Here is a 26522-nt window from a genome sequence, read left to right on the forward strand (position 1 = left end):
AATAAACTGGGAGACGAGGTGTTGAGGCCAAGAATACGACTTTATTTGGAAAGCTGGCGGACTGAAAAGATGGCGGACTAGGGTCCCCAAAAAACCAACTTAGCGGGGTCTGGATGCCACTTTCTTTCATAGAATTAGAGAGGGAAGTAAAGTAAAAAGGCAGAATAGAGAGGGAGATGCGGGGAGGAAGTAAAGTAAAAAGGATGACCATCTTCTGGAATGACCAGCCTCCGGGAGGGGATGGTTAATTTCTTCTTTCTTGCAGCCATTCACAGGTGGGTAGGGTTCCCTGAGGCAGTCCATTATGTATGATTATAATAACAAAAGCTACGAAAAGTAAATGCTAAAGACAAAGAAACAGATCCAACATGGAGTCAAAATTGGGTCTTCCCTGTTGCAATCTCTGCTGTTACTTACGGTGTTTTGCCTTTTGACAGAGAGTGATAGAGACTTCATAAATCTTGCATCTGTTATTCTGATATAGTTCAGGTCTCTTGACTTGACCTGCCTTCTTTTCCTACAATAGGTGAAATTAGTGCTGACTTTTCTCTTTAAGAAAAAATCACATAATTTAAACTCCTAGCTGCAAACAAAATTTTTACACCTGTTTCACTGTATTTGATGTGAGGGATATATTTTCTTTTTTTGTTTTTTATTTTTATTTTTTATTTTTTGCGGTATGCGGGCCTCGCACTGTTGTGGCCTCTCCCGTTGCGGAGCACAGGCTCCAGACGCGCAGGCTCAGCAGCAGTGGCTCACGGGCCCAGCCGCTCCGCGGCATGTGGGATCTTCCCAGACCGGTGCACGAACCCGTGTCCCCTGCATCGGCAGGCAGACTCTCAACCACTGCGCCACCAGGGAAGCCCAGAGGGATGTATTTTCAAATCTTCATCTCCTGGCCACCCTTCCCCCAGCTCACTTCTGAAACCGTGTAACTCAGATTGGGACTCGAACCCAGCCAAAACCCAGATTGGGACTTGAACCCGCGGTGTTTTAACTGAGATCACACACCTGGTCTCAGGATTTAGACCCACGGTCTTTTCTTGATGTCTCATCACAGAAAGAATCCAGTGAGCGACAAAGTGATAGGTAAGAAGTTGATATATTTAGAGAGAAACACACTCCACAGAGTGTGAGCCATATCAGAAGGCGAGAAAGGCACCAGGGTATGGGGTTGTCAGGTTTTTTAGGGGTGGGTAGTTTCATAGGCTAATGAGTTGGAGGAGTATTCCAGCTATTTGGGGGAAGGGGTGGGGATTTCTAGGAATTGGGCCTACTTTTTTTAAAATAAATATGTATTTATTTTTGGCTGCTTTGGTCGTTGCCGTGTGCGGGCTTTCTCTAGTTGCGGCGAGCGGGGGCTACTCTTCGTTGCGGTGCGCGGGCTTCTCACTGCGGTGGCTTCTCTTGTGGAGCACAGGCTCTAGGTGCGCGGGCTTCAGTAGTTGCAGCACACGCGCTCAGTAGTTGTGGCTCACGGGGTTAGTTGCTCCGCGGCATGTGAATCTTCCCGGACCAGGACTCAGACCTGTGTCTTCTGCATTGGCAGGCAGATTCTTAACCACTGTGCCACCAGGGAAGCCCAGGCCTACTTTTTGACCTTTATGGTTGGCCTTGGAACTGTCATGGCGCCTATGGGTGTGTCATTTAGCTTGCAGATGTGTTACAATGAGCATATACTGAGACTCAAGGTCTAGTGGAATTAGACTAGTCTACCATCTTGGACCTCGGGCTATGTTATTCTTTTAAAGGTTTTGCCCTGCCCCCTTCCTGTTCACTTCCATTTGCATTCAAAGTGTGTGCGATGCAGATTTCCTGTTACCAAGGAACTGAACTTAAACTTCCTCCCCTAAATTTACATTTTACTGTGAAATATGCAACTTCAAATAAACACTTTTCTTCCCATCAGCTTTGAGATCTCCTGGAGCAGGTTCTTGTGGGAGAGGAGGGTATTTATGGGGAGCAGTGGGGAGGAGATGGGGTTTGAGAAGCTGGTTATTAGAATACCTTACCAACCAAGTTGAATTAAAAAAAAAGATTGGCAAACCTACTAACATTGCCAATCAGACTGTTAGTATTAGGTGGGATACATCTCTTGAAACCCATACCTTTGTGACACATTTTAAAACTCTCAACCTAAAGTTAATTTTTAATGTCATATATGGATTCTCATATTCTTTTTCAACCTTAGGGATGCCAGAATTTAATAAATCATTTTCCTTTGTTATGCTCAGCATTGGTCCACGCATGGCCTGCTTTCACTTACACGTTTAACTATTTACCTTTAATAATTTAATAAACACCTATAAACTCATTCCCAGATGATATCCTATGTCTAACTCCATGATTTCCCTGTCCTCCAATCCCATCCCATCCCTAGCCTCCCCTAACCAAGGTAGCCATCCTTCTGAAGCCCATTTCCGTACTTCTCATTTTATATAATTATACCGATTCCATGTGTATTCCTAAAATGTGTGTGTATGTGTCTGTATTTACATTATTTTGAGCTTTTCGAAAAGGGTGTCATGCAACATATAATATTTGGGGACTTAAAATTTCCCCTTAATATTGTTATGATTTATTTATGTATACTGTGGGTCACTGAAGTTCATTCTTTTTCAATGCTGTATATTACATTATATGAGATACCACAGTTTACTCATCCAGTCCTGTTGATAGTTATTTAGATTGTTTTCAGGTTCTTGTGAACTATAACTGAAAATAAAAACCAACTAGATAGTTTTTTTTTTTGTTTTTTTTTTTTGTTTTGCGGTACGCGGGCCTCTCACTGCTGTGGCCTCTCCCGTTGCGGAGCACAGGCTCCGGACGCGCAGGCTCAGCGGCCATGGCTCACGGGCCCAGCCGCTCCGCAGCATGTGGGATCCTCCCGGACCGGGGCACGAACCCGTGTCCCCTGCATCGGCAGGCGGACTCTCAACCACTGCGCCACCAGGGAAGCCCCCAACTAGATAGTTTTAAAAAAATTAAAGTCAGCTAACAAGACAAAAAATGTAAACTATTAAAATAAATAGAAATATTTAAAGTAGAAGTTACGAATACCACTGTAATCATATCACCAGAGATACCAGTGTTACAATTGGAGTATCTCTTTCCTGGCTGTCTTCTTTTAAATATAATGTATATGTATATACACATATTGTATACATACACTATACACATATTAACTTTTTAAATAAAAATGGGATCTATAACTTGCCATTTTCCATAATATATCATGGGTATCACTACTTGTCAATATGTGTAGATTTATGTCATCCTTTTTTTTCTTTTTTTTTTTGTGGTATATGGGATGAGGGCAGACGGTTTTGTAGCTTTTGTACTTTTATTTATTTATCTATTTAAAGGCTTTATTGAATTTGTTACAATACTGCTTCTCTTTTATGTTTTGGTTTTTTGGCCGTGAGTCATGTGGGGTCTTAGCTCCCTGACCAGGGATCGAACTCGCACCCCCTGCATCGGAAGGCAAAGTCTTAACCACTGGACTGCGAGGGAAGTCCCTACTTCATCACTTTTAACTTCATTTTGGTATTGCATTGGAACTGAGCAGAACTCTGCACCCCACTCCCACCCCACCCCAAGCACAAAGGCTCCTTCATGTCTCCTACCTCTTGTTTATAGAAAAGCTGAAGTCTCCCAGGCCTCCCTGAGTCGCAAAACAGCAAGCTTAAGCCATTAATGATTAGGACAATAGAGTCACAGACTCCGTGTCTGATGCACATTGCTGAGTTGTTTTACAGATACTATAACTGCCACCAGAGGGGAAAAGCTAATTGCATGATGACTAGATTGTAGCCATGACATAAGCTGCTCTAACTTGAGCAGTACTGAATCTATGGCTAGTACAATTCCAAGAACTGGCCTTAAGAGAATGGGATTAACACTATTGCTCATAATAATCTATATATTGGTGGGCATCAAAATAATTGTAGCTTGTTCTGCCTGCATATGTAAGTGGGCAACTAAAATTGTCAGCAAAGAGATGCTGCAAACCCGTGCTGACATCTTCTACTCTAAGAATATGGTGCCCTTTGTCAGAATGAAGAAGTTACAGAAGACAGACCTTCGCCCATGATCTCGTAGAAATGGAATGATGTTCTGACAAGTGGGGATTTGTAAGCAGCTTTTGGCAGGAGAAAGCTTTTTGCAGGAAAGACCTCTCTGCAGGAGGCCCCTTTTGCCTTGTCACTAACCTGAAACCAGGCACCCCCATGCTCTACTCATCTCCAGCCCTAGCATGCTTTCAAATCTTGATCATACAATACGTTGCCTAATCTGTTGGTTCTTTCTATAGATCAAAGAAACTGAAATGAAGAATAAGTAATTAACAGATGACCAGATCTCTTCCCTAGCTTCCCCTTCAGTAATCTTGCAAACAAACTGTGTGAACAAGATAGCATCTAAAGAAAAATCACAGGAAGTTGACAAGCCTGCATACAAGTCTGCACACAGTGGGGGATGGCGACTCCCACCCCCTATCTCAATGATTGAGATTACTTCCCTTTTTCCCTATAAAAACTTTCATGGCCAAGCATAAGTTTCAGAGGTGGATTTTGGGGACACTGAGTCCACCATCTCCCCAGATTGCCAGCATTCTGATTAAAAGCAACTTTCCTAACAACATCTGTGTCCCTCTCTCTCTCTCTCTCTCTCGCATATATTTTTTTTTAACCTTTATTTATTTATTTATTTATGGCTGTGTTGGGTCTTCATTGCTGCGCACGGGCTTTCTCTAGTTGCAGTGAGCAGGGGCTACTTTTCGTTGCAGTGCACGGGCTTCTCATTGCAGTGGCTTCTCTTGTTGTGGAGCATGGGATCTAGGCGCACAGGCTTCAGCAGTTGTGGCACGTGGGCTCAGTAGTTGTGGCTCATGGGCTCTAGAGCGCAGGCTCAGTAGTTGTGGCGCACGGGCATGTGGTATCTTCCCAGACCAGGGATCGAACCTGTGTCTCCTGCATTGGCAGGCAGATTCTTAACCACTGTGCAGCCAGGGAAGTCCCTCAAGTATTGGTTTTTTGAGTGGTGAACAGCCAGACCTGATTAGGTAACACCATTGTTGATGTATCAACATTTGTTCCATAAACCCCCAATTTGTGGATATTTGAGTTATTTTCAATTTTCTGCTGTTATAAAAATGTTGTAATGCAGATTCTTGCACATACATCTTTGGGCATTTGTCTGATTATTTCCATAAGATAATTTCCTATTCAGTGCAGTGGGATTGCTGCACTGAATGGTATGAATTTTGATTTTTATCTGTCACATTTATTTATTTATTGCTGCCTATTGACAGATTTCTCTCCAAAACGGTTAATCAATTCACATTCTTATTATCGCAGATAGAGCCCAGAGTAGAGAATACCTAGTCCAATCTGAAGTTCAAGAGAGGCTTCTCAGAGGAGTTCTCAGGGGCTAAGTCATATGAAACTGAGTCAAGTCGTCAAAAAACGGTAAATAACCTACAGGGAGCCAGGGTCCGTGGGGGCTGAGGGCTGGGTTCCCCCTCTGCTTTGGCTTGTTTCTATCCACCCTCTCCAACACTAGGCATCATTGACATAATTAATCTTTGCCAAATAGAATTACTCTTTGCCTTAAAACAAAACAAAACAAAAACAAAAAAACTCCCCCCAAACTTGTATTTATGCATTGGAACTATTTCATAGTTCATTTCCTACTCTGCAGAGAACAGGAACTTTGGCTACTGGGAGTGTTCCCTCAGACATCATAGAAAAAGAATGAAAAAAGTTACTTGAACTCCTCCAACAAGATCCTGATTGTATCTTAGATACATTAACCTCTCAGAGACTAATTTCTGAGGAAGAGTATGAGATTCTGGAGAATATTACAGATCCCATGAAGAAAAGTTGGAAGCTATTAATTTTGGTACAGAAAAAGGGAGAAGCGAGCGGTCAGCTTTTTGTCAACTGTTTACTTAGTACTTTTTTTTTTTTTAATATTTATTTATTTTTGGCTGTGTTGGGTCTTCGTTTCTGTGTGAGGGCTTTCTCTAGTTGCGGCAAGTGGAGGCCACTCTTCATTGCGGTGTGCGGGCCTCTCACTATCGCGGCCTCTCTTGTTGCGGAGCACAGGCTCCAGATGCGCAGGCTCAGTAGTTGTGGCTCACGGGCTCTTCCCAGACCAGGGCTCGAACCGGTGTCCCCTGCATTGGCAGGCAGATTCTCAACCACTGCACCACCAGGGAAGCCCTACTTAGTACTTTTTCAGAGTCAGCTACCATTTGGGGCTTAAATCACGGTAAGTTAAATTTCTACACTTTTTTGGGCTGAGAGGGAGGAGGCAGATTTCCTGAAAAAAAGAAAAATTTTACCTTTTATTTTCATTTGTCATTCTCCTGGAGATAATTTTCACTGAAATATGATAAAAGGGAAAAGTGTCCAAGATTTAAAATGCAGGGAATGATGTATCTTATTGTTTTAGGGGATTTATAATTTTTTGTTCAAACTCAATCCAAAAGCTGCAATTGTTTTTGTGTTTTTTTTTAAATATTTATTTATTTTATTTGGTTGTACTGGGTCTTAGTTGTGGCAGGTGGGCTCCTTAGTTGTGGCATGCTAACTCTTAGGTGCAGCATGAATGTGGGATCTAGTTCCCTGACCAGGGATCAAATCTGGGCCCCCTGCATTGGGAGCATGGAGTCTTACATGCTGCACCACCAGGGAATGTCCCCAAAACCTGCACTTGTTTTAGTGGTAGTATAAACTTATTATTCTGGCAGTGACATTCTGAAATGCTCATAGTTGGAAAGAGACTACTGTTAGTGACACATCAGGATTTCCTTATGAAGTAAGTGAATTCATGGGTATTAACAACCTCAAGACCAAAAGCTGCATCTTTCACTTAGTATAGCCATTTTGAAAATATAGGAAAAATAATTTTTAACACACATATGTAGTAGATTAGCAACTTCATTTTTTTTTTTTTTAATTTATTTTTGGCTGTGTTGGGTCTTCGTTGCTGCGCATGGGTTTTCTCTAGTTGTGTCGAGCGGGGGTTATTCTTCATTGCGGTGCATGGGCTTCTCACTGCAGTGGCTTCTCTTGTTGAGGAGCACAGGCTCTATACGTGCGGGCTTCAGTAGTTGTGGCTCGCAGGCTCTAGAGCGCAGGCTCAGTAGTTGTGGCGCACGGACTTAGTTGCTCTGCGGCATGTGGGATCTTCCCGGACCAGGGATCAAACCTGTGTCCCCTGTATTAGCAGGCGGATTCTTAACCACTGCACCACCAGGAAAGTCCACAACTTCGTTTTCTCTGTGAGAAGAATGCCAGCAGAACTTAAGTTTTCTGGAGCAAATCAAATTCTAATTTTTCAACGTTCAAAGATAATTAGTGGCAAATGAGGGCGCACTTCTTCCAGAATGAATTGTTTAGCAGTTTTGTAAATTACTACCAGAGACAGGTGTAGCTCCTTTTCTAAAAATTAGTGAAGATTATTTTAAGAGATGTTAGAGAGGCAGAGGCTCAGATAAAAAGATTAATGTTAATGGTCTCTAATGTAGTACAGGACCCGTATGCTTAGAGAAATAGGTCTTGTTATTTCCAGGACTTATTCCAAATCAGAGCTATTTGCTTCTTGATTAGAAATTATTAGGATCAGATTTCATTAGCAATGGCCTTATGTAGTCTGAGCTGGTTTGGGGTCACAGTAAATCCACAAGTAAACACAGGATTCAAGTTTTCTATTTCACTTATTTACCCTTTGAGTTTGCTGTGAAAGACTCGAACTTTTGAGCAAGGCAGGAGTGTGATCTGATATTTTTCAGTGGGAGGAAGTTCTGACAGTTGAGTCGTTGCCGTTTATGTAGGAGGTGGTAGGTATTCCTGTTATACAGTGAAATAAAGGAGATGATGCTTTGAGGTCATGGAAAGTCAAGTTATTATATAACATCTGTTAATTTCAAAAAAAGAAAATAAAAATCCCCCAACCTTTCCTATTCTTTCCAGAACTTTTAAAACATGAGTATATAGAGCCACCGCAACCTGTGGGGGTAAGCAGGGAAGGTATTTTTTATTCTTGGAGAGAAAGAGCCTGAGAATCCTGAGATCACCATGTCCTTCAAAGAGAAAGAACACTTGGATTTGGAAACCTCTGAGTCTTTCACGGACAAGAAGGCTGGTTATCGGGAAACTGCTTGGTCCTCAAGGGAAAATGAGAAGGAATACGACACACCAAAATTCACATCTCTGCGATTGGTTGAGAATGTTGAATGTGAATTTCCAGCAACTATTGAGTATTTACAGGATGAACAGAGATATGAGGAGCCAGATGATTCTTTACGCTTAGGAAAAGAGGAATATCTAGAATCTGTTGGGTACTCTGAAGATGCAGACACCCCCGGAAGAGGATGCTTATGATGACCCAGAGTGCATTATCTATGACAGCAAAGAGGACTCTTTGTATTCTGAAACCATGGAGTTCTCTGATGAAGAACAGAATTATGAGGATTCAGAAACTGGCATGTCATTGGAGGAGGAAGAGGAGAAAAGTATGGAAGGTATGGGAATGATGTGTGTATAGTTACTTAGGCAACAACTTATTTTCAGGTTGCCATGACATAATGGGGAGAGGGGCTGAGGAAAGGCACCAGATGGCAGCAGAAAAGCAGCTACACAAAAATTTCTTGGACCTCTCTAACTTGGAATTTCCTCAGAGGTGAGTGTTGACGGGGAGGAAAACCCGGGACCTAGGAACAGCGGACAGTATAAGCTAAAGTAAATATTGACTATCAACTTAAAGGTTTCTGCAGTCACCTCCATCATACATATAACCACTAATTTTAGCTGTTACCTTCTGTTCCTCAGATTAAGCCTTTTTAATCATTTTAGCTCCTTTGTGACCAATGGAATATGGGGGTTATGAACCTGACTATTGAAGTGGGCACAGGAGAGGAATTTGTGATAAATGGATAAAATCCCAAAATAAAGCTTGTCTTGATCCAGTCCAAATATTGCCATTTTGATGAGGAAGTCTTGAATATTTCTCAATGAAAATTCAAAATATGAGAAATGCTTAATTTGGAGAGAGATTTTCTGGGAAAATAAACATCACCAAGTTCTGAGTACAGAAGGGGAAGGTAACTACCAACTCACATTCAGTCCAAATCCTGGGAATTCATAATCCAGTTATGGGTCAGAAAAGAGTAATTTCCTCCTCAGCACACCTTGACATGGTTACTAGGGCTGCTGTAACAAAATAGCACCACAAACTTGGTAGCTTAAACAATAACAATTGAAACGTATTGTCCTACAGTTTGGAGGCTGGAAGTCTGAAATCAAGGTGTCTCTAGGGTTGGTTCCTTTGGAAAGCTGTAAAGAAGAATCTGTTCCTAGCTTCTGGTAGTTTTCTGGAAATCTTTGGGCTTCTTTGGCTTGTAGAAGCATCCCCTCCACCCTCGCCCCCCTCACCCTACCCCCACAATCTGCGTTCATCTTCACATGGTTGTCTTCCTGGGTTCATGTCTCTATGTTCAAATTTCCCCTTTTTATAAGAATACCAGTCATATTAGGTTAGGACTCACCATAATGACCTCATCTTAACTAATTACATCTACCATGTGACCCCATTTCCAAATACCATTACATTCTGAGGTACTGGGGCTTAGGATTTCAACATACGAATTTGAGGGGTACATAATTCAACCCATAACACAGCTCTTGTCCCACCCCCATACCTTCCCAATATGTAGTTGCTTTTAGACCTCATTCTTAATTTTTTAAATATATTACAGTTGTTGCATAGGGTTGAATTAATTAGTCATTGCATACTACCCTCATTATTCTGCAAAAAGCCCCTTTTGTTCATCTATTTCATTTTTTTCTCTATTTCCCATTCACCTTCCTCCACAGGTAATTCTTTTTTCTTTTTTGCGGTACGCAGGCCTCTCACTGCTGTGACCTCTCCCGTTGCGGAGCACAGGCTCCGGACGCGCAGGCTCAGCGGCTATGGCTCACGGGCCCAGCCGCTCCGCGGCACATGGGATCCTCCCGGACCGGGGCACGAACCGCGTCCCCTGCATCGGCAGGCGGACTCTCAACCACTGCGCCACCAGGGAAGCCCCCATAGGTAACATTCTAATATTATGTGTTTCTTGCATGATATTGTTTCGTTTTACATGATTTTTCTGTATCATTTATTTATCACAATAATAGTATCTCAACGTAGCATCTCAAAATTAGGGTCACTTAAAACCGTAAGAGTGTCTAATTGTTCATGTGTCTGTAGTTGGCAGAGCAGTTCTTCTGGTCTTCGCTGGGTTTACTCCTATATCTGTGGTCAGCTGGCATAGGCTCATCTCTCATCTAGCAAGCTAGTCTGGACTTGTTCTCAGACTCCGCGAGGCATATTCTTATGGTGAGGGAGAGTAGTCAGAGAGAGACAGAGAGAGAGTAGTGAAGGCATTTTTAGGCTTAGGCTCAGAACTATCACGCCATCTGTATGATAGGTTTCCTAGGGCTGCCACAAAATGGTGGCTTAGAACAATGGGAAATACATTGTTTCACAGATATGGAGGCCAGAAGACTGAAACCGAGGTGTTGGTAGGGTCATACTCTCTCTGAAGACACTAGGGAAGCAGCTGTTCCAGCCCTCTCTCGCAGCTTCTGGTAGCCTGAGGTGTTCTTTGGCTTGTAGACCATCTTCTTGGTGCCTGTCTCTGTTTTCAAATTTCCTCTTTTTAAAAGGACACTGATCAGATTGCATTAGGGCCCACCCTAATGATCTCATTTTAGCTTGATGACCTCTGTAAAGACCTTATTCACAAGTAAGACCACATTCTGAAGTACTGGGAACATCAACATATCTCTTTGGGGGGGGATACAATTCAACCCATAACGCATACATACAATTCTGCCACACCCTGTTGGCAAAAGCAAGTCACAAAGCTAATTCGAATTCAAGGGTTGGGGAAAAATAGACTCCACCTCTTGTGAAGTAGTATTGCAAAAAGTATGGATGCCAGAAAGCCATTAATTGGGGCTATTTTTGCAATCAATTTAACACCTTTAAGAAAATAGGTCAAGAAAAATCTCAATAATAATGTAGTTATGACCTGCAATATAGTTCTAATGGTTACCAATCCACTGTAGTTGACTGGAGGCATGTGGCTATCCTCTCTCTCTTTCCTCCGTAATATTTGTCTATGCAGCTGGGAACCGGGGGTGGGGGTGGGGGGGGGGGGGGGGGGGGTGGTGGGGGGGGGTGGGGGTGGGGGGTGGTGGTGGTGGCGGGGAATCCAAATGCATCTGAGTCAAAGGACAAGGATCTTCACGCTTTTTGTCATGTTAAATTTTATGCCCCCCAGGCCCATCATTGTGTCTCAAGTCAAAGTCTCAGGAAGACTTAAGGCGTTGCCTGTGTGCTCTGCAATGTATAAGGTCAACTTGTATATAGACCATATCAATCAACTCCCTTCCCTTCTAGCTTATACTAGTTGGGGTCAGTAGATGGTAGGAACCCATATATTTACCATTTCCTCTGCCCTTTCTTCTTCCTGAAGATCCAGGTTTTAATTTGATGTTATTTCCTGTTATCCTGAAGAATTTTATTTATTTTTTGTTTATTGAAACGTCTTTATTTTGCCTTCAATCCAGAATATTTTTGCTGTAATGAATTTCAGATTGGAGATTTTTTGCCTTCAGTGTTTTATGGATGTTATTCATGTCATTTGGCTTGCATTGTTTCCGATGCTAAGTCTTGTCATTGTATCATTGTTCCCCCTTAAGTGTTGTGTTACTTTTCTTCTGGTTGATTTCAAAATTTTTTTCTTAAAATTTTTTTCTGCGGTTAACTCTGACATGCTTGTAAGGTCGGATCTTAACAAACGGCACCACGAAACAGAGGAAAGCTTCAGGTGAGCTTTATTAGGGAGCGCTCCCGGGCGAGGTTCACTGGTCCGAGAGAAAGGGGGCCAGAGAAGTCGCGCCCGGGCGAGTGGGCAAGATTTTATAGGGGAAGAAGGGAAAGGGGTGTGGTGAATCTGGGAGGGCGCAGGGTATTCCTTATTTGGTGGTCTTTTCGGGTATCCTGGGGGACCGTTAGTCCCGCCCCTCGAAAGGCGGGAAGGCTGGGCTGGTTTCAAAATCCCCAGGTCAGTTCCTGGAACTGGGTGGTCCGGAATGTCTCCAGGGCAGTTTCTGGAACTGGGTGGTCCGGAGAATTTCGTTCTGATGCAACCTGTGAATCAGATTGTGTTCCCCTGCCTTGGGCCAGTTGGCCTTACAATGCTTAGGTGTGCTTTTCTTTGTTTTCATCTTCTGTAGGGTTTGTGAATCTATAAATTTGGAATTTTTTTTCCAAATTTGGAAAATTCTCAGCTGTTATTTATCCAAATATTTTTCTGTCCCACTTTGCTCCCTCCTCTCTTTTTGAGACTCCAAGTACATGTATGTTAGAGTTTCTGATATCTTTCCTGAGGTCCCTGAGGCTCCATGCATTTTTTTTTTTTTAATTTTCTCTTTATTCTTTAGATTGGGTCATTTCTACTGCTATATCTTTAAGTACACTGAATTTTTCTTCTGTCATTTCCAATCTCCTTTTCAGTCCATCTACTGATTTTTGAAAAAATTCATGTATTGTCACTTTTAATTCTAGAATTTCAATTTTTAAATGCTTTTTTTTCCCCTGAGAATTGCTATTTAATCATTCATTATGGGTTTATTTTATTGTACATTCTTGAAAATAGTTAAGAGAGCTGCTTTAAAATTCTTATATGCTAAATCCAACATCTGGGTCATCCTGGAGTGGTCTCCATTGATCAAGTGTGCGTTACATTTCCTGTTTCTTCCTATGTCTCGTAACTTTGGATTTTGTCTTATGCATTGTGTATGATCAGTTATAGAGACTCTGGATTGTGAAATTCTCCAAAGTATCTTGGGTTTTTTTCGTTGGTTTAGTTCTCAATTAACCTGACTGGACTCAAATTCAAAACTCAGTCTCCTTTCAGTGGGTGGCAGCTAAAATCTCTGATCATTTTTTTTTGCCTCACATGGGCTATTTTCATGAATTTTTAATTTACATAAATGGTATTGGGTTCTAGACATTATTGCTTCTTAATTTTTCATCCATCTCTATGCTTATTAGGTATATCCCTGTACTGCTCCACAGTAGCCTGCTATTACCTTGTCAACGTTAGGCATCTGGCTTGGGCTGTGTGAGTACTGATTTCTGTGCTGAGGAAGCAGAGGATGGTTGTCCAAAGGAAAAGCAGGAGATAGGCAAGAGCAGAAATTAAATGCTTTCTGCAACCCATCTTCTCAGTGCCTCCTCTGGGAATCCTTCATGCTGGCCTTAACTCCTCCCTCACCTTTTTATCCATCATATATATCAGTTCAAGCAACTTTCAGACCATCCAAGGATTTCTTAGAGTTACTTTTGTTAATTCTTTTTTTTTAAATTTTATTTATTTTTTTGGCTGTATTGGGTCTTTGTTGCTGTGCGTGGGCTTTGTCTAGTTGCAGCCAGCGGGGGCTTCTCTCCGTTGCAGTGCGCAGGCTTCTCATTGTGGTGGCTTCTCTTGTTTGCGGAGCACGGGCTCTAGGCACGCAGGCTCAGTAGCTGTGGCGCACGGGCTTAGTTGCTCCGCGGCATGTGGGATCTTCCTGGACCAGGGCTCGAACCTGTGTTCCTTGCATTGGCAGGCGGATTCTTAACCACTGCGCCACCAGGGAATCCTTACTTTTGTTAATTCTTGAAATCCATACTTTCTCTCACTTCTACTGTTTCTTCTAGGCTATTTTTATAGGGGATCCAAGAATCTTATGCTAATTTGCTATCAATCAGGAGCAGAAAATGCTCTCTGATTTTCTTTCTCTACTAAGCACTGTCTCCGTATTCCCAAGAAGTGGCTAGAAGATAAATTAGAAAATGACATCAGGAGAAATTAGGTACAACATGTAAATTCTGAGAAAAGTTCAGTGATAACAAAATGTTCCATTTCTCCAAACTTTAGCAAGAGTTAACATTTAAGAAATAAGTTGGTATCAACCTAGAGAATTCCTCATACACGTGTGTAATGAAGCTTTAACAGGGTTTTTCATTGCTGCATACAAACATTAGCCAAAAAAATTGGAAAACCTAAATGATCACCAGTAGACAATTGTTAAATAAATAATGGTTCTTCCAAACCATGAAGTACAACGGATTAGCTAAAATGAATTAAGTAGGTGTCTGTATATACTTACTTGGAAGAATTTGCAAGGAATACCACTGAGTAAAAAGTTTTATACCGAAGAAGAATCATTCAGTATAATATCATTTATAAAATAAAATAGCATCCATTAAACAAAACTGTGTATTTCTACATATGCAAACATACTTATGTACTTGCATAGAAAAAGGATGGGAAGGAAACATACCATACTATATTGACACATCTCTTAGAAGGAAATAGAATTGACAGAGCAATGAAAGAGAACTTTACTTGTATTGTTTCATCTTTTTTTTTCCAATGAAAATGTCAATAACTTATTTCATTTAAAAAGTCATTGAAGGAAGCTGAGATGCTGAACACGACATTCCCTGACTCTCTTATTTCCTACAGAAAGAAAAAACTGTTTAAAGATGTCCTGTCCTGTTTAAACCCGGATACAAACAGAAAGCTTCTGCCAGATTTCGTTAAACAATTCTTCTTAGACTGAGGATGTAGGTGGGTGACTGAGACTCCAGGTGACTTAGCCTGGAACTTCCTGATGACAGTTCAAGCACTAGATATGACAGTCAGAGATTCAGTCCTCAGGCACAGGTTCTGGGTGAAGATACCAAAGGGGACTTTTTTTTTTTTTTTTTTGCGGTACGCGGGCCTCTCACTGTTGTGGCCTCTCCCGTTGCGGAGCACAGGCTCCGGACGCGCAGGCCCAGCGGCCATGGCTCACGGGCCCAGCCACTCCACGGCATGTGGGATCTTCCCGGACCGGGGCACGAACACGTGTGCCCTGCATCGGCAGGCGGACTCTCAACCACTGCGCCACCAGGGAAGCCCCAGCAAAGGGGAATTTTTGACTGGAGTAGAGAATTTGGAAATTAGACAAACAGAAACCATTAATTCCCTTCATGTCTTTTGTGCCTCTGTGCTGTATTCAGATAGCTCTTTGCAACGTGAAGTCATGTCAAACACGTATCAGTGCCAGTTTGCCCTTCCTTGCTACTGCCAGATGCAGAAAAGCACAAAAGCATTTTAATGCTGGGGGCCATTAAGGACATTGTGAAGGAGCAGTCAACGCAGTCTTCAGAAAGGCCTACAGAGGATACAGAAAATTTCTGACTCTCATGAAGATGCCTGTCATCTCTTTTGTGCATCTAGGATACTGTAGCTTCTCCAAGTCCAGAATCCTCAACACACTGCTCAGCCCTGCCCACCTGAAATCACACAAACTCTTTCCCTGATGCCTGTTCTGGTGCTTCCCCAGCAGATCTCTGATGGCCTGGTTGAGGTAACATGGAGTTTTCCTGATAGTGATGGTCTAAAGGAAAACCCCAGTTTTTTCCAGAAAGCTGTTGCTGTGGCCAACCTTCGTGGGGATCTAGAAAGTTTTTGGACACAGTTTGGTTTCTTGATGGAAGTTTCCTCTGCTGTGTTTTTTTTCATTGACTGCCTAGGTGAGAAGGAATGGGACTTGCTAATGTTTTTAGGAGAAGCTGCCACTGAAAGATGCTACTTCGTCCTCAGTCCACAGGCCAGGGGGAATGAGGAGGCTCAGATTTCCCAGAGGATCCTGAAGTTGAAGCCATCACAGCTGCTGTTTTGGGAGGAGGAGGAAGCTGGAGAGACAGGGAGGAACATGGAGGGTATTCAAGCTGCCCTGAAAGAAGTGATGTCCTCTTCACTCAGATGTATGTCGTGGAGGACGTTGCACCCCTGGCCAGGGAGTTGGGGATACAGATAGACCACGACTTTGAGAACATGCAGGGGATTCAAGTTTCCCCTACTGAAAACTTGGCTGGAACAGCTGAAGATGAGGGACCACAAAGACACAGTCAGCCAAAATACTCATCTGAAAGCCCCGCTTAGATGTCAGTAAGAGAGGCTGAGGCTAGATGTGAGATCAGCCCAAATCATCAGAATTTCCATCTCACCCCAGTATTCATGCCTCTTCTGAAAAACTGCTGTCCTTTACCAACCAGAAATGGAGGTAATTTTAACCGTGTTTCTTTGACAGCCCCCTGGGTTATGGTCTCCCAGTTTTGGTTAGAGCAGAGGTCTCAGAGTTTCCATCCTTCACCCTTTCAGAATACAAGGGCCCATAGTCCGGGTAAAGTTTTGGGATTCAATAATTCCAACCTCAGAGATTTTATTCAGGTGAAAGATTTATGAAATTTTCAAGAACTGCTCAGGGACGTCACATGGATAAAACTTTTGGGAGACCACCAAGACCCATTTCTCAGCATGTACAGGCCTGGTCTGAGAGACCACAGAAAATGGGAGCCCTTGAAAGATCTGGGGAAGTGGACTCCCAGGGAGGTCACCTCCGTTCCCTGGGTCCACAGCCAGCAAGAGCGGATGGGAAGTCACAGCCTAGGCAAGTCTGTGCCTAGGGAACACGGCCAAATGAGGCAATTAGAAAATTCATGAGAACAAAATCCCATATTGAAAATCCTCACCATCAAGCATTTCAAGCAGGAGGAGCCATACAAAAACCCATAAGGACTGCCTCCCAGCAAGGAGCTAAGCTGAAGACACGAGGTGGGCCTTCAAATCCATCTTTCCAAATGGGATTCAGTCCTATGTCCAACAGCAAATTTTTGCTCAGCTCTCAGTTCAAATCCAATCAGCCCAAGTCGTGCCAGGCCAAGCAGTCCCAGCACAACCCTCTCAACCTGTGTTCTCTCAACCCAAACTCATTCAGACAAATCCACTCAGCACCAGCCCTCCAAGTCCCAGTCCTCCCAAGCTAAGCCTTCTCAGCCCTAGACCTCCCAAGCTAAACCTTCTCCATCCAGACCCACTCAGCCCAAGCCATGCCAGCCCCAATCCTCCCACTCTAGGCCTTCCCAGCCCAGACCCACTCAACCCAAGTCACTTCTGACTGGTCCTTCTCAGGCTAAGGCATATGACCCACGAGCAGGGCCCAAGAGGGTAGGGAAGCATTAAAGTCCTTACTCTGGAGACGTATGAAATGTATCCTTTGCCCAGGCCTTTCCTGTCATATATATAGTAACCTGAAGAAGAGTGGCAGTGATGGCAAAAGAGTACTATCATTAGCATGACACAGATAGCAAGATATGCACAGCCTAATTGGATATCATAAAACTATCTATAAGAATTGTGTCCCTAAAAAAAAGGAAAAATACGAAAAGAGTAAAGAATAGAATCAAGCAGTAAATAAACGAATTGAATACAACCTTGAGTATTAGGTAATATATAACCTGAATCCAGGGAATGGGGGCTGTAAGACAATTTCACTTGGAAAAGAGTGGGGATGATGCCTTTAGTTGCAAAGTGACCATAAAATAGGGCGCAAGTTGCGTCAGTGTTGCAAGAAAAACTGCCCTAGATGTTGACTGCTCTAGAGGTGTTTTGGTCAAAAATTTTTGGTTTGATATCAGCCGCTAAGCAGGTAACCTTGTTTGTTTGGAATGTTTAAATCAACTTGCTTGTGATAATAGCCCCAAATTGCTCGGATGATAAAACTCAATTGACCCTTACATATAGAAATAATGAACTAACAACCAATGAAATTAATTATTTTGCCTTAACTTTGGGAATGATCTGTGTATGTTTCATAGTTTAAATGTTTGTAGTGGTTAAGATAATTTGGCTAATTAGAGGATCTGATATATTAGCCTCATGACTCTAACTTAAAATGTATAATCGAATTTTTAATTTTAGAGTTCTGACTTTTTTAAGTTGAAAAGATTAAGATAGGTTTACACAGTTTGTAAAAAGCATTGAAATGTTTAAGAGAACTTAAGATTCACATAATTCTCAACTTTAATTTATTAGATACATTATTCTAAACATTTGGTTAAGTTCTGCTAGTTAGAAGCAGTAAGTAGAAGGAATATTAAATTTAAAATATTTAAGTGAGGTTTAATTAACCAAGTTTGTGAGTGACACCAAATATTAATAAAAGACCACTTTATTTATTTATTTATTTTTAGCAAATAAGTTTAACTTTAATTTGATTTTTGTGTGTTTAATCTAAGTATTATAACAGAAACCAAATAGCTTTCAAATTTCTACAATTAAAAAATAAATTTTGTGGGGTTTTAGCAGATTGCTTTAGCTTCTCAGTAGAATGAAACATTTATCTAATATCTCTGTTACAAGGGTTTCCAAAGACTTCATGGATATTATCTTAATTTTATTCTTGCAACATCTAAAAGTCTACTTTAAAGAAAGATGTTAAAATTCACTAGGTTTAGAAATAAAATAATAGGATTTGTAAGTTGAATAAAGAGCCCTGCTTTTTGAATCTGTAACTTTTATAAAATTAACATTAGTTTTAAGTACTAAAATAGGCCCACGTCTTTTCTGGGTAAAAAAAAATTAAAAATTGTCTTCAAAGACACACAACAAAATCCTATTAACAAAAAGATGAGAAATGATCTTTGAAAAGGAATAATTAATCTCTTAAAAATGTTTAATTAAACATTTCCATATGACAGTAGGTATCCTTCATTTGTGCATGTACTAAACAATCAATATTGAGTATTTAGAAGGTGTTCAGTCTCTCTCAAGGTTACTGTAAGGGTGAAGAAAGAAATAGAGGACTATGCATATGAATTTTTGTCTTCTGGCAGGCAAAAAAGCATAATAATAAAAGATTAAGTTCAAAACTACAAAATCTTTGGTGTAAAAGTGAAGTTTCTCACAAAAATAACCTTTTTGTTGTTTAAACTTTTGAAATGAGCAATAATAGTGCTTTTTTTTTTTTTTTTTTTGCGGTATGCGGGCCTCTCACTGTCATGGCCTCTCCCGTTGCGGAGCACAGGCTCCGGACGCGCAGGCTCAGCGGCCATGGCTCATGGGCCCAGCCTCTCCGCGGCATGTGGGATCTTCCCGGACCGGGGCACGAACCCGTCTCCCCTGCATCGGCAGGCGGATTCTCAACCACTGCGCCACCAGGGAAGCCCAGTAGTGCTGTTTTTAAAAACTTTTCTCTATATCCTTCTTCAAGATTAGTTCCTGGAGGACAGAACTTGTTGGGTTATTGTCACTAATAGATTCTGTATCAGCCTGGGGTTAATAATATATATATGGTACATTCAAATTATACAATTTCAGGAGAGTTTAATAAACGGACTATTTATAAAGGGCTAGGCAATATGTAAAAACAGTACAAAGGAGAGTGCAGTACCCTGGATCTAGTAAAAGCAAGGCACATTACTACTCCAAGGTCTCAAGGGAAGGTGGGGGGAGTGCTTTCCCTGATCAGAAGAGCTGTGTGGGAAGGGTCTTGGGTCTGGGTGGTTGCAGTGACCCACAGGGAGGTATTCCAGGGAATACAGTAAGTCCCCTACAAATGAATGAGTTCTGTTCCGAGAGCATGTTTGTAAGTCCAACAAAGTTAGCCTAGGTACCCAACAAACACAATCTGCTATATAGTACTGTACCGTAATTGGTTTATAATACTTTTCACACAAATAATACGTAAGAAACAAACACAAAAAATAAAACATTTTTAATCTTTTTTTGTTTGTTTTTGTTTTGTTTGTTTGTTTGTTTGTTTGTTTTTGCTGTACGCAGGCCTCTCACTGTTGTGGCCTCTCCCGTTGTGGAGCACAGGCTCCGGACGCACAGGCTCATCGGCCATGGCTCACGCGCCCAGCCACTCTGCGGCATGTGGGATCTTCCCGGACCGGGGCACGAACCCGTGTGCCCTGCATCGGCAGGCGGACTCTCAACCACTGCGCCACCAGGGAAGCCCTAATCTTATAATACTGTACCATGAAAAGTTCAGTAGTACAGTACAACAGCTGGCATAAGGGGCTGGCATCGAGTGAACAGGCAAGAAGGGTTACTGACTGGAGGAGGGAGAGGAGGTGGGAGATGGTAGAGCTGAAGGATCCTCAGCAATAGGAGACGGAGGGCGAGCTGCCATTTCACTCACGCCTGACGCTGATGGCACAGCCTTGCTGGAACCGGATGCACGTTCGCATCTTTGTTCTTTGTTTTGTTTTTTCAAAATTATTTATTTATGTATTTATTTTTTGGCTGTGTTGGGTCTTTTTTGCTGCCCTCTGACTGTCTCTAGCTGCGGCGAACGGGGGCTACTCTTCAAGGCGGTGTGCGGGCTTCTAATTGCGATGGCTTCTCTTGTTGCAGAGCATGGGCTCTAGGAGCACAGGCTTCAGTAGTTGCAGCACGAGTGCGTGGGCTTCAGCAGTTGTGGTTCACGGGCTCAGTAGTTGTGGTGCACGGGCTTAGTTGCTCCTCGGCACGTGGGATCTTCCCATACCAGGGATCAAACCCATGTCCCCTGCATTGGCAGGCGGATTCTTAACCACTGTGCCACCAGGGAAGTCCCACGTCTTTGAAAGTTCTCAACTTGAAGGTTCGTTATGTAGGAGACTTACTGTTAAATATCTGTTCCTTACCTCTGATCTGCCAGTACACCCCCTTGACCAAACCCAACCAGAAAACAGAGAACAAGGAGGCCATCTAGGCTGTTCATGTAGGTCAGCCTTTTAGGGTTCAGAGTAGGGTGGAGAATGGATCCAGAGGGGCAAACAGAGGGTAACCAACAGATTCTTCTTTCCATTCCATTCTTCCTTTTTTCCTCTTGTTTACTTTCTTCCTTCTCTCATATTTATTTATCGAGCATCTATTATGGGTGAGTCATTGGACTCAGAACTGAGAAGACATGGAAACAGAATGAGAATCCTACTATAGCTGTGAGATCCTGTAAATCTGTGTGGTTCCTCCCTATTGTAAAACTATAAGCTCATTATACATGGTTTTGAAAATGCAGGAATAGACAAAGAAGAAAGGAACATAAAAGTAACCCTTAACCCTGGTGGTCCAGTGGTTAAGACTTCGCACTTCCAATGCAGGGGGTGCGGGTTCCATCTGGGGAACTAAGGTACCACATGCTGTGCAGTGTGGCCAAAAAAAAAAAAAAGTAATCTGTAATTTCATCACTTAGAGTAGCTAGTAATATAGTCCTCTAACTCACTAATAACATTTTCATGTATTTTTTCTGTTTATGAATTTACAGACAGTACTCTATTACATTTTTGCGTCTGTACCAGGGTTACTGTGGCAAAGTCAAACATAGTGTTAGGGACAGGCAGTATAAACGGGATGAAATATTGGTTTTCCAGATGTCTTAAGAAAGTCTGGGGCTTCCCTGGTGGTGCAGTGGTTACGAATCCTCCTGCCAATGCAGGGAACACGGGTTCGAGCCCTGGTCTCTGAAGATCCCACATGCCGCGGAGCAACTAAGCCTGTGCGCCACAACTACTAAGCCTCTGCTGTAAAGCTGGTGAGCCACAACTACTGAAGCCCACGCGTCTAGAGCCCATGCTCTGCAACAAGAGAAGCCACCGCAGTGAGAAGCCCACGCCCCGCAACGAAAAGTAGCCCCTGCTCGCTGCAACTAGAGAAAGCCTGCGTGCAGCAACAAAGACCCAACGCAGCCAAAAATAAAATAATAGATTAAAAAAAAAAAGGATGGGGCTTCCCTGGTGGCGCAGTGGTTGAGAGTCAGCCTGCCGATGCAGGGGACGCGGGTTCGTGCCCCAGTCTGGGAGGATCCCACGTGCCGCGGGGCGGCTGGGCCCGTGAGCCATGGCCGCTGGGCCTGCGCGTCCGGAGCCTGTGCTCCGCGGCGGGAGAGGCCACAGCAGTGAGAGGCCTGCGTACCGCAAAAAAAAAAAAAAAAAAAAGGAAGTCTGCATTCAGGACATGAAATATAGTGGAAGGGTGTTATTGTATAATGCACAAGTCTGATTTTTAAAAAAATATTTATCTATCTATTTACTTGGCTACGCCGGGTCTTAGCTGAAGCATGTGGGATCTTCACTGCCACGTGCGGGATCTTAGTTGCAGCGTGTGGGATCTTTTAGTTGCAGCATGCAGGCTCTTAGTTGTGGTATGTGGGATCTATTTCTCTGACCAGGGATTGAACGTGCGCCCTGATTCTTCACCACTGGACCACCAGGGAAGTCCCAAGTCTTGATTGTTTTAAGTCAAATGCAAAAATTCAGAACCATTTGTTTAGCCACGTGTACAATTTAACTAAGTTGAGAACATTCAATTTGTACGTGACTTTTTTTTGCTGTTAGCAGATTGAAGAGTCTACCCAATGATTTATCTTTTTCAACACCTGAAAATCCTTTCTTAAACACCTTAAATCAATTTACATTTTGAACAAGAAAGCAAATAAAGATTGTTTCTTTTTTAACATTAAAAAGTGTGTTCTTTGTTTCAGTGCTGGAGTGTACTCCAATGTGACACAAAGACTGGCCACAGGGACGAAGTTGTCTCATAAATCCTTATTAGTCTCATACATCTAGGTTTTACCTGCATTCATGGTGACCTCCTTCATTTCCTCATGTCTTGGAATTCTTTGTAGTCTCCTTTTATGATTAAGGTATAGTTCCTTTTCCAATATTTGCTATATAGGACCCATGTAAACAAAGTGTGTGTTGGGGAGGATAAACATGGCACTGACTGCTGAGGATTCAGGCATCTGATTTAACGGGTGGCTTTAAGTGCTAATTAAAGGGAAGTCCTAATTAAAGAGAAGTCCTTTAAGTGCTAATTAAAGGGAAGTCCCTACACAGCTCTTTTTTAAAGAAAGATGTATATCCAGGAAACACAATGAAACACGTTACTTCTGAAATTCCATAAAAAGCTGTAAGGCTGGGACTTCCCTGGTGACACAGTGGTTAAGAATCCGCCTACCAATGCAGGGGACACGGGTTCGAGCGTGGTCCGGGAAGATCCCACATGCCGCGGAGTCACCACATTGAGAAGCCCGTGCACCACAACGAAGAGTAGCCCCTGCTCGCAGCAACTAGAGAAAGCCCGCGTGCAGCAACAAAGGCCCAACCCAGCCAAAAATAAATAAATAAAGACACAGACCTACTAGAGAATGGACTTGAGGATATGGGGAGGGGGAAGTGTAAGCTGTGACGAAGAAGTGAGAGAGTGGCATGGACATGTATACACTACCAAACGTAAAATAGATAGCTAGTGGGAAGCAGCCACACAGCACAGGGAGATCAGCTCGGTGCTTTGTGACCACCTAGAGGGGTGGGATAGGGAGGGTGGGAGGGAGGGAGACGCAAGAGGAAAGAGATATGGGAACATATGTATATGTATAACTGATTCACTTTGTTATAAAGCAGAAACTAACACACCATTGTAAAGCAATTATACTCCAATAAAGATGTAAAAATAAATAAATAAATAAATTTATTAAAAAAAACAACCACCTGTAAGGCAGCCAAGTGTTGATGGTATTTAAGGACAGTAAAAATTTACACTCTTAATGACCATTGACAGACTTTGTGTAAATATTTTAAAAAAAATATGCTTTTCATTGACTATAGATGAAAAGGTGAGGGAAGAAACACAATATTGCATCATACCCCAGCATAGAGCTACTATATTTGTATAAAGGAATCACTAGTTATCTGTTGTTTTAATTGAAGTCCTGTCTAGGCATTAAGCTGTAATCTAAATGTTGATAGTGCCTAATTTCAACTCCCAAGATAAACAGAAAGACCTTATGTATCAAGACTGATTCTCTTTGGCCTCAACGGATACCATTTTCTCTGGCGGCAGTCTTTAGTTCCCTTCCTTCTCAGTACCAAGTCAGTGGTTTTCCTAGCAGAAGTCTCCACTGGTGTGGTTTTTACTTGTGCTATAAAGCTCTCAGGTTTAACATTTGGTTTCCTATAACAACCCGAAGAAGACTTCTTTTTTTTTTTTTTTTTTGCAGTACGCGGGCCTCTCACTGTTGTGGCCTCTCCCGTTGTGGAGCACAGGCTCCAGACGCGCAGGCTCAGTGGCCATGGCTCACGGGCCCAGCCGCTCTGTGGCATGTGGGATCTTCCCGGACCGGGGCACGAATCCGTGTCCCCTGCATCGGCAGGTGGACTCTCAACCACTGCGCCACCAGGGAAGCCCCCGAAGAAGACTTCTTGGTGGACTTTCTGGAGCCGGATAATAGGCTGCATCTTTAAAACTTGGGAAAAATCCATCTCCTTGTTCAATTAATGCAGGCAAGGACTTCGTAGCTTCACTCATCTCCTTAGCTATTGTTTCTTCTCTGCAGTTCAAGTTTTCCATACGAGGGGCTGGATCAGGGTCATATTTTAGGTCCAATGGATGTACAGCAGGTTAGTACTGCTTCAGAATTTCTTGTTTTGCTTTTATGATTTTGATGACACATTGAAGGATCTTTCTGGGATACTGCTTACTGTTTTGTGGCTACATGGACTGTGATTTCATCAAACTGGTTTTCAAGGACTTTGATATCAGAATCCATAAGCAATTGTCTGAAGCTTCCTGCCATGCTTGCCCATGAATGTTGACATTCTCTTGCACAGCTGATTCAGAAGTCCACTGCGCATCTTGCAGCAGGGGCTCCCGAATCTCCTCTGGCAGCGCGTCCCCGAGGTTTTGCGCAGAGCTGCCACCAGTTCTAGCATTTCCATCACTGCCCGCTTTGAGGTGCAGCGCACTTGCAAGTCTTTTCAGGAGGTGGCAGGGACCGAGGCCCTGTCATCTATCGCAGCTACTCTCTCCATGTCCCACAGAGGGGAGAGCCACCGACTAAAGCCCTCTCCCGTTTTCCAGCTTCAACTGTCTGAAGAGAAGATTTTGAATGGTGCTGCAATGAAGAGAGGATTTTAGAGTATCTACTCTTTTAAATAATATAAGGTTGCCATTGTAATCTGGTCTGGGTATTGCCTGCTCCTGACCCTAAACTGCACAAGAGCCGTAAAGTTTTCTATTACTCTATAATGGGACTATAAAATAGACTGCCTCTTTAATCCAAGGTGTTAACATTCTTCACACCCTTTTCGCAAATCTTCTTAAATTTTAAAGCAGAGGTTTCATAATTAGAGTGTGTGTAAAAATCACTCGGGGTGGTTGTTAAAGTTGTATATTGTTGGGGCTCCCTGCAGAGATTCTGACTCAGTAGGTCTGGAGTAGGTCTATGCAATAGCCTCTTAACAGGAACTCACTGAGGCAGAAGATCCTGGGGCCACATTCTGAAAAACCCAGATCCAGACTGGGCTGCAAACCTGTTTTTCTGGTGCTCAGAGAAAGATATTTTCATCTGGGCCAGAAATCCAGGCTGAGATAATTTCTCCTCATTATCATTCTTATTAAACTCATTATTCCTCTTCTGCTGGAAAATCTGGCACTGAAAAGCTGGTGTAATATGATAATGAGATAGAAACTTTTAGCTGTTTAAGATTAGGGCTGTTTGGGCTTCCCTGGTGATGCAGTGGTTAAGAATTTGTCTGCTATAGGTATAGCTGATTCACTTTGTTTTACAGCAGAAGCTAACACAACATTGTAAAGCAATTATACTCCAATAAAGATGTTAAAAAAAAAAATCCACCTGCCAGTGCAGGGGACACAGGTTGGAGCCCTGGTTGGGGAAGATCCCACATGCCGCAGAGCAACTAAGCCTGTGCTCCACAGCTACTGAAGCCCGCACGCCCTAGAGCCCGTGTTCCACAAAAGAAGCCACCGCAATAAGAAGCCCGTGCACCGCAACGAAGAGTAGCCCCCGCTCGCTGCAGCTAGAGAAAGCCTGCGCACAGCAATGAAGACCCAATGCAGCCAAAAATAAATTAAAAAAAAAGATTAGAGCTGTTTTACCTATAGGCTTCTGTATCGAGCACTTCTCATTTTGCCTGCAAGTTTTGTATCTGATTAAATCTAAAAGACATCCTCTTATTTTTCAAAATGTGTTTCTTTCTCTTTGTTCCATGGCTAAGACTTGATTTTTTGCTCAAGCCCCAATTCTTTCTTCCTTTTGTCCCGTGTCACCTGTATATGTATTATCATTCTGTCACTAATGGAAGACAACTTTACTAGTGATTAATGCACTATACTTTTTGGCTCGGGTCCTGATTTGACAGCCCTGCATCTCTATGCCTCGCAGACCAGATCAATTTCTCTGGGATGCAGAAGCAGAGAGAAAGGAGAATAGATGAAGATACTGAGACGTGCATATCGTCCAGAGGGCCCCTGCCCCTTATCCCCAGTTCTGGGTAAACCCCCAACCCTACCCCTAGGCCCCAGGTGAGCAATAAAACCCAAAGAGAGATTCGAATACCGCATGTCTTTAGTATCTCTCACACTTCCCATAATTGGATGGGTGAAGGGATCATGCAAGAGAGGAGGAGATATTATTAATAAAAAACTGCATCAGTTAATATTTCAAATATCATTCCATCACAACAGTAGCCCAGGTAGTGTGGACAGAGTGACAAGCGCAGCTTGAGGAAGGGCAGAATTTAAGGGACAGGCAGAGGATCAGTGATGTATACAGAGGAGGACTGGATGGGGAAGCTCTGGG

At 42.7% G+C, this 26522-nt stretch overlaps 2 protein-coding genes and 1 pseudogene across 2 annotated transcripts; 2 read left to right on the forward strand and 1 right to left on the reverse strand.

Annotated features, from left to right (window-relative positions):
* Window positions 1–176: 176 nt before the first annotated feature.
* On the forward strand, window positions 177–14671 carry LOC101328013 (caspase recruitment domain-containing protein 6). The gene is given in 7 exon segments (XM_073801847.1): window positions 177–194; window positions 6132–6273; window positions 7980–8037; window positions 8039–8371; window positions 8373–8530; window positions 9913–10098; window positions 14573–14671. Coding segments are annotated over 6 exon segments (726 nt in total). The 3' UTR covers window positions 9930–10098; window positions 14573–14671.
* Window positions 11297–16039, forward strand: LOC109548995 (caspase recruitment domain-containing protein 6). Its single transcript, XM_073802080.1, is given in 5 exon segments — window positions 11297–15168; window positions 15171–15281; window positions 15284–15409; window positions 15412–15867; window positions 15870–16039. Coding segments are annotated over 5 exon segments (1500 nt in total). The 5' UTR covers window positions 11297–14531.
* A 1243-nt stretch (window positions 16040–17282) lies between these two features.
* LOC101328596 (kinetochore-associated protein NSL1 homolog pseudogene) lies at window positions 17283–24732 on the reverse strand (annotated as a pseudogene).
* Between the last annotated feature and the right edge of the window lie 1790 nt (window positions 24733–26522).

This window comes from Tursiops truncatus, chromosome 3 (assembly GCF_011762595.2).
Source record: "Tursiops truncatus isolate mTurTru1 chromosome 3, mTurTru1.mat.Y, whole genome shotgun sequence".
Classification (NCBI taxonomy): domain Eukaryota; kingdom Metazoa; phylum Chordata; class Mammalia; order Artiodactyla; family Delphinidae; genus Tursiops; species Tursiops truncatus.